The 8,365-nt window shown below is 38.9% G+C and overlaps 1 protein-coding gene across 3 annotated transcripts; it reads right to left on the minus strand.

Annotated features, from left to right (window-relative positions):
• Positions 1–1,350: 1,350 nt before the first annotated feature.
• Positions 1,351–7,065, minus strand: wdr45 (WD repeat domain 45). Of its 3 annotated transcripts, none has more exons than XM_037752621.1 (12): positions 6,888–7,065; positions 6,618–6,743; positions 5,620–5,694; positions 5,269–5,373; positions 4,078–4,183; positions 3,887–3,981; positions 3,731–3,810; positions 3,442–3,650; positions 3,200–3,301; positions 2,969–3,114; positions 1,592–1,726; positions 1,351–1,557 (listed from the first exon to the last, which is right to left on the minus strand). In XM_037752621.1, exons 2-11 carry the CDS (start codon positions 6,664–6,666, stop codon positions 1,617–1,619), a joined length of 1,077 nt encoding a protein of 358 aa, XP_037608549.1. In that variant the 5' UTR covers positions 6,667–6,743; positions 6,888–7,065; the 3' UTR covers positions 1,351–1,557; positions 1,592–1,616. The 3 variants fall into 3 exon arrangements, with proteins under 3 accessions (XP_037608549.1, XP_037608550.1, XP_037608548.1); XM_037752622.1 differs by having other exon boundaries at positions 1,351–1,554; positions 1,587–1,726; XM_037752620.1 differs by having other exon boundaries at positions 1,351–1,726.
• Between the last annotated feature and the right edge of the window lie 1,300 nt (positions 7,066–8,365).

Below are 8,365 nucleotides of genomic sequence, written 5' to 3' on the forward strand. Positions count from 1 at the left end.
GAAGTTGCCGCTTTTATCGTGGTAGTCTGAGTAACGTGACGTAATATCTTTTATCGTGGTAGTCTGAGTAACGTGACGTAATATCTTTTATCGTGGTAGTCTGAGTAACGTGACGTAATATCTTTTATTGTGGTAGTCTGAGTAACGTGACGTAATATCTTTTATCGTGGTAGTCTGAGTAACGTGACGTAATATCTTTTATTGTGGTAGTCTGAGTAACGTGACGTAATATCTTTTATCGTGGTAGTCTGAGTAACGTGACGTAATATCTTTTATCGTGGTAGTCTGAGTAACGTGACGTCATATCTTTTATTGTGGTAGTCTGAGTAACGTGACGTCATATCCGTTCCGTATCCGTCAACCAAAACAAACCTCAGAGAGTCTAAACCGTTGGAGGGTCAGCGTGGATACAACCTGCACCCTCCCATGTTAAATCCAGCGTGGTAAACACTACACATCCAGTAAAGGATGGAAACACTTTGGGTTTCACACATTGACAAGAAAAGCAGAGCTAGACAGAGCAGAGCTAAAGCTGCATGCTAACGTCTAAAAAATGGCCAAAATATGTCTGAAAATAAATCTGAACAAAGGCTGGAAAAAAGTCAAAATTGTCAAAATATACAATAAATTTAAAAAAAGGCCGAAATATGTATGATATAAGATTCAACTTTTTCCCATGGTCTAGTGGTAAAAATGTAATCGCAATAAATCACATAAAATGCAGCAGTTTGACTGAAAACTAGTGTTTTTCTTCTCAGATTGTTTAATTTGAAAGATTTTTAACAGAAATATCTTGGTCTCATTTTAACCTTTCATCATCCGAGGCCCTTTTTTTTTTAAATCAGGGAACTCCTGCTCCGTGAAACTAGAACGTGATGAATGAAGCTGTTAAAATAATTACAGCTGATAATTAACCTGCAGCGACTCTAATTCCGTTCTGATTCATTCAGAGTCCATGAAGCAGTTGGCGCCGTAATGAGATCTGATTATATTATATTATATTAACCTTTACTTTCCTGCCCAGTCAGTGAGAATACTCATCATCACCTGAACCTTTAAAGGATTCATGTGTACAGTGAGGTCTGGTGCTGACCTCTGATTTAAAGGGAGTTGAGATGAAGTGACAGCAGAGATGCTGCAGGGTTTCGTGTGGAGAGAACTAGTTTTGGCTTCTTATTTATTGAGCTGTGTGGTCACATTATTATTATTATTATTATTATTATTATTATTATTATTATTATTATTATTCCATCAGTTCTGGTTTTATAGGACGCTTTATGAAAACCTTCTTCTTGTTGGTAATCACACGTTTGATACGTGAACAAGTTAAAACAGCGGGGATGGAAGCACTGATTTCTTATCAAAAATGAGTTTTAATTTCAGTTTGATTTGAACAGGTAACCTCCTCATAAATACAGAACTTCTCTTCTCCTCTCAGGTTGAAGTGTATTTATATTCACACTGCTACGTGATTACAGACACCATTATAAAACAGGCCTCAGCATCAACACAACAATCATCATTAACTCCAGTCATTCGTGTCTCCTCCTCCTCCTCCTCTCCTCTTCCTCTTCCTCCTCCTCCTCTCCTCTTCCTCGTCCTCCTCTAATCGCTCCTCAGAAGTCGTCGTCGTCACATATGTCCAGATACACGTCGAAGGCTTCTCGGTTGCAGTTCCCGTCCGGGGTGAACACGTACTTGTGGAAGGTCCCGTCCACACATATGGCTGCAGGAGGACACAAAACCAGTTCAATAACAGCAGCAACGCACTCTGAGGGACACAAACACGTCGGATCTGTTGGCGTTCAGCGCTGTGATTGGCCCGCTGATGAGTGGCATGCGGCCACATTTAGATCAACGTCCATCTGAAGTGTTGGAGCAGGATTAAAGTCAAACAATAAATCTAAATCAACTACTTAAAGATCATTTGGCTTTAATAGTTTTTCAACTTAAGAAGATATGAAAAGGGAGATTTCATCTTGACTAATGCTTTCTCGTAAAGTTATGACTTTGTTCTCATTACATAAATCTGCAGGAATGTCAAGTCCGCGGTTCAACGTCACGAGAGCTGACGGAAGTTCATGCAGTCCCATGTTTTTGGTAGTGATATATTAAACTAAAAGTGAAATGAGTTTACTTTCATTTTTACTTTATTTTTACTCATTTTCAGTTTTAGTTATACGAACAATATTTTTAGTTTGAGTTTTAGTTAATGATAATAACCCTGGTCCTGACGTCGTTGAATCACAAACGACTGTAGCTGTCTGTTGGGACCGAGCGCTACGATAGTTCATCATATCTGTTTATAGACCGGACCGAAGTCAACGCTGCCGTATTTCTGCCTCGATGACGTCATGTTGAGTGTTGATGGAGCAGCTGCATCGCCTGGCACTGATCCATCCAGACTCCATTCAGAAAACAAGCATTTTAAAAGTTATTTGCTTGTTGTCATGGTAACGGACCTGACAAAGCATGAATTCAGACTTTTTACTAATCAGCATCATTTTGATCTGTTTATTGATATTAAATCACAGCTCAATCTGTTTATTGATATTAAATCACAGCTCAATCTGTTTATTTTGGGTTCATCCCACAGTAGTAAACCTGATTAATTCAGCCGACGTGTGATTTGTTAGATACGGTGAATACAGCGTTTGGTGTGATCACACCATGATGATCATTTTCATTAGTAATCAATCTGACTGGATTTAGAGTTTGGTCTATGATGGGAGGGTGGATACTATTTTCAAATAAAACAATATTTGGTGATAATTCCGATTAAATTCTAAGAGAACCAAATTAGAGACAAAATGATCATTAATAATAAATGATTCATGATTATTTTTGTCGTCAGTCATTACAGACATGATTAAATATTAACTGTATCATTCACACACTCAGTCATACGACCAACGTCATCACTAGAGAAAGAAAGCACAGCAACACAACGTGTGTTTAGTTTCCTCACCAATGACCGAGTTGACGTTCTTGGACGTGTTCTTTCCAAAAGCACAGATACAGGCGCACTCGGCCGGCACGGTGAAGCTGGCCAACGACCACTGGCTGTCCACGTACTGACCAATCACAGGGCCCACCTTCCCGACACGCGCCAGCCTGACAAACAAACATGACAGAGATTAGACATTCATCAGTAGGCTAAGAGTCTGGGAGGTCAAAGGTGAGCAGCGGTCGGTCTTACGCTGAGCGCCGGTTGAGTTTGGTGTCTTTGAGAGCGAAGATGTGAACTGTTCCTTTATCGCTGGAGGCGCACAGGAACGACGAGTCGTGGCTGAAGTTGATGCTGGAGATAAGAAACAGAGAAAGACTGTCAGAGCCTGAACTAAACTTCAACACAAACACTTATTAGTTCTTTAATGAACGTCTACTGAGGCTCTGGAGGGAGTGTGTTCTTATCCCTGTGAACTAGCCATGTGTGTGTACCAGTAGAGGGTGGCCGGGTCGGTTCCTCTGCGCAGCTCTACCAGCTTGTCTCTGGTCGTCGTGTCAAACAGGCGGATGAGCGTTCCTTTGCGAGAGGCCGAAGCCGCCACGCTGCCGGGCTGGTTCAGCGCCACGCAGGCGATCTCGCTCTGGTGGGCGTTGATGGTAAAAGGGGCCGATGACGTGCCGGGTTTGGTGTTGGACAAGTCCTGAAGACAACAATAGTTTTCTTATATGACCTTTGATTTGAACGACTTCCTGTAGAAGTGTCTGTGTGTTTTTAACTCACCACCAGCTGCAGGCTGCCGCATTTATGACCCGGAAACACCAGCAGCTGCTTCTCCAGACTGGGACATAAATCACACAAACCTGGAAGAGTTAACTTTATTAGAAACGTTGAACAGTAGGAAGGAAAACAGACCGAACAAGAGACGGGACTGTTTACCTTTGGGGTTGTCTCTGGTGTCAAACTCAAACAGTTTGACAGGATTATCTGGGAAACTGTACACATAGATCCTGTTCTTTAATACGATAATGATCCTGAAAAACAAAACAAAGACAACAATGATATTTATTACACTGAAATGATATTTGACGTGGCTGCACAGGAACTAACTGCAGTAACAGTAAACTCACTTGTCGTGCCTCATGCGAACAGCTAGAACCGGTTTGGTGAAGGTGAACTCCAGAACCAGCTTATCTTTGGGGTCCCGACACTCCCGAGCGTCGTCCCAGACCAGCACTGAAATCAGACAGTTACGGCACTGAAACATAAATAACATGCTGAGCAATAGTCAGTAATGTTTAGTTCATAGTTTAACTGTTGTTGTTGCCGTGGGGCGCCCTGAGTGTCGGGGTTAAAGGGATAGAACCAGTACGGGAGCAAAGCAATGAACTGCTGTGGACGGATTTTAGACATCTAAAAACATCAGTTTAAGTGTACGCTATATTTCAGACAGCCGTTTCTGACGGGGAACTGAAGACGTTATATCACTCTCTTCAAAGCCACCGGACTTAATTCACTAAAACAGTAATCTACCTCTCCGAACACAGGAGCTGCTGGTCTACCGCTGCATCGATCAGTTAGTTTGATGGTGTTATTGTGCGACTTTGGTGTTTTAAAGGGATAGTTCAGATTTACCTGGTATCCTAGTAAACTATAAACCTGATGGATCCATCGGTACCAACCAGGTCAGACTAGCTGGTCATGAAGGAGGTTAAATAACGCTCCAAACTTACACTAAATGTTGGAGAGGACAAACTGTCATGTCCATTTTCAAAAGGGTCCCTTGACCTCTGACCTCCAGATCAGTGAATGTAAATGGGTTCTATGGGTACCCACGAGTCTCCCCTTTACAGACATGCCCACTTTATGATCATCACATGCAGTTTGGGGCAAGTCATAGTCAAGTCAGCACACTGACACACTGACAGCTGTTGTTGTCTGTTGGGCTGCAGTTTGACATGTTATGATTGGAGCATATTGTTTTATGCTAAATGCAGTACCTGTGAGGGTTTCTGGATCAATATCTGTCATTGATCTGTGTTGTTAATTGATTTATAATAATAAATATATACATACATTTGCATAAAGCAGCATATTTACCCACTCCCATGTTGATAAGAGGATTAAATACTTGACTAATCTCCCTTTAAGATCCATTTAGAACAGATACAACATGTGTGATTAATTGATTAATTTGTGATTAACCACGATTGACAGCTCTACTTTCAACACGTGAGTGTTGTTTTAAGGTAGACTTATCCTTTATTATTATTATTAATAATAATAATAATAATAATAATAATAGACTTGATGTAACTCACCAGATATTTCTGAGAATTTGGGGTTGACTCCTCCTCCAACTACGGCCAGCAGGTTGGATCGATGTAACATGGAGCATGCGGCCACGCTGCCCACCTGCTCGTGGTCTGCACACACACACACACACACACACACACACACACACACACACACACACACACAAACACTTAACAAACTTTAACTAATTACTGTCGGTCAGGGTTACTACTGGGCTGGATTAAAATTAAGTACTTTAATATCATTTTTATAGAACATCATAATTCTTCCCTCTTGTATAAAAAATGGAGCTTTATTATTATTGTTTTTATTTATTATTATTTATGACAAATGCCAAAAAATCCAGTCCGACTCACCCAGGTGGCCTTTCTCCATCAGCGGCTCCACGTTGTAAATCCTGACCCCCGTCTCCATAGCGCAGCAGAAACAGCCTGTGGTTATCCAGAGAAAACGTTGATCTAAATACTGCATGTCTACATCCTGCAGCGCTGGAATGTAACTAAGTACATTTACTCGAGTACTGTGCAAATTTGAGGTTCTTTTTTCTGTGCATTATTTGAAACTTTGCAAATTTAATCTTTTAAACACAAAACATATGAAGAGATTATAAAATATGATGCTTTGTTATAAATTAAACTACTAGTTTAATACAAGTACAGCTGAGTCAATTAATCAATTAATCAATTAATCACAGGCAGTGTCAGTTAGCTTAGCATCATTAGCTCATCATGTTAGCATCATTAGCTCATCATGTTAACATCCTTAGCTCATCATGTTAGCATCGTTAGCTCATCATGTTAGCTCATCATGTTAGCATCGTTAGCTCATCATGTTAGCATCCTTAGCTCATCATGTTAGCATCGTTAGCTCATCATGTTAGCATCGTTAGCTCATCTTGTTAGCATCCTTAGCTCATCATGTTAGCATCATTAGCTCATCATGTTAGCATCATTAGCTCATCATGTTAGCATCGTTAGCTCATCTTGTTAGCATCCTTAGCTCATCATGTTAGCATCTTTAGCTCATCGTTAGCTCATCATGTTAGCACCGTTAGCTCATCATGTTAGCATCGTTAGCTCATCATGTTAGCATCGTTAGCTCATCATGTTAGCATCGTTAGCTCATCATGTTAACATCCTTAGCTCATCATGTTAGCATCGTTAGCTCATCATGTTAGCATCGTTAGCTCATCATGTTAGCATCGTTAGCTCATCATGTTAGCACCGTTAGCTCATCATGTTAGCACCGTTAGCTCATCATGTTAGCACCGTTAGCTCATCATGTTAGCATCGTTAGCTCATCATGTTAACATCATTAGCTCATCATGTTAGCATCGTTAGCATGGTTATCTTACTGTGGTCCTGGTTGAACTGCAGGCTATTGACTCCTCTCTGTTGAGTCATGTTGGCTGCTGAACTACCGTCACCGTGAAGTTCCCGGTGAACTAGAGCTCCGGTTGGACCCCCGGTACCGGGACGAGCTGCGGACAGAAAGAGACAGACCTCCAGTTAGCATCCAGCTGCTAGCATTCAGCTGCTAGCTCCCGTTAGCATCAGATGGATGTGATAGAAACGAGGCGGAGTTTCCGTTTTTACTTCGACATTTTAAATAAATGAAGTCTCACCATGAACACGAAGAGTCGAGACGACGCGGAGGCTTTTAAAAGGTCGACAAACAGCGTGAGACAACAACAACAACAGCAACAACAACAACAACAACAACAACAACAACAACAACAGCTGAGATCTGAGTTGTTTTGGTTTTCCAACAGTGACGTAACCGACACGTGCTTCCGGTTTTGTTCCGCTTCCTGTTCGTTTGTTTTCCTTTTAAATTAAAATGAAGTAAAATAATAAAGGTGATGAAATATGAATGAAAACACACGTTAAGACAATTTAATTTAAATATATAAATAAAGTAAAAAAACTAATAACCTAAATATAATGATGACGGACTTTATACTTCATTTTAAAATGTTTTTTTTTTTTAATATTTCAATAAATCTTTATTTCTCCAAATTCTTAGATATTGAAAATAAATGTAATTTTTGCAATGATGATTTTTTTACCCACTTTGTTTATTAGTTTTGTAATAATAATAATAATAATAATAATAATAATAATAATGATAAAACAAAATAATAATAATAAAACAATAATAATTTAAAAAACAGACCTAAAAAACATTTTGTATACAAAAGTACAGGAACACATATATCCACCTTTTTATGTTAAGGAAACAAACAGACAAACAAATTCAAATATAATAAGATAACCCACATTAGAATAATAATGATGATATAATAATAATAATGTAATAGTAATAATATTAATATTAATAATAATAATAATTATAAAACAAAATAATAATTTAAAAAACAGACCTAAAAAAGTATTTTGTATACAAAATTACAAGAAAACTGTTGTCATCTTTTTTTTAGGGAAACTCAAGTATGATATAATAAATCAACATATTAAAATAATAATAATAATAATAATAATAATAATAATTATGAATAAGCAAAATAATGATTAAAAAAACAGACCTGACCAGACAAAAAACAACGATGCACAGAGGGCAGTGAGTTAGGGATAACGGGGCAGTTTGAACCATATTATATGTATGACTAGTGACCCTATTTAAACCCCCACATTCATCACAAACAGAATATAATTAATGTGTGAAAGGCCTCAGCAGACTCAGTTGGTACCGTCTGTATTGATTAAATCAGAAGACTCTGATCTGTAGACATATAAGTGATCTGAACTGGAGATAAGATGGATTATAACGTACGGAGCTGAAGTTTTCAACCTTTACTTCTTAACTCTGAACTGATTTACTCTGAAGTGAAGTGAAGTGACTGTGAGTGGATGAGAACAGACCGTTTGTTTGGATCTGGGCGGGGGGAATTATAACTTCCACCAGAGCATCTCCATCATTTTAATGCCGTCCAAATGGGTCACGTCAGACATTTTTACAGACTGCTGCTTGTGCGCCAGTAAAGATTCTTTTACCTCCTGTAAAACAGCCAATAAAAATGCCCTCAGGTTATATATATATATATATATATATATATATATATATATATATATAGAAGTCTCA

This window comes from Sebastes umbrosus, chromosome 19 (genome assembly GCF_015220745.1).
Source record: "Sebastes umbrosus isolate fSebUmb1 chromosome 19, fSebUmb1.pri, whole genome shotgun sequence".
NCBI lineage: Eukaryota > Metazoa > Chordata > Actinopteri > Perciformes > Sebastidae > Sebastes > Sebastes umbrosus.

What these genes read in the sequence shown, in the direction of transcription:
- wdr45 (XM_037752621.1), bottom strand. Translation starts at nt 6,666, where the DNA reads ATGACTCAACAGAGAGGAGTCAATAGCCTGCAGTTCAACCAGGACCAC. An exon ending in AAACTCAACCGGCGCTCAGC is followed by an intron (nt 3,115 to 3,199) that starts GTAAGACCGACC and finishes TTTGTTTGTCAG; the next exon opens with GCTGGCGCGTGTCGGGAAGG. An exon ending in GAACGTCAACTCGGTCATTG is followed by an intron (nt 1,727 to 2,968) that starts GTGAGGAAACTA and finishes GTCCTCCTGCAG; the next exon opens with CCATATGTGTGGACGGGACC.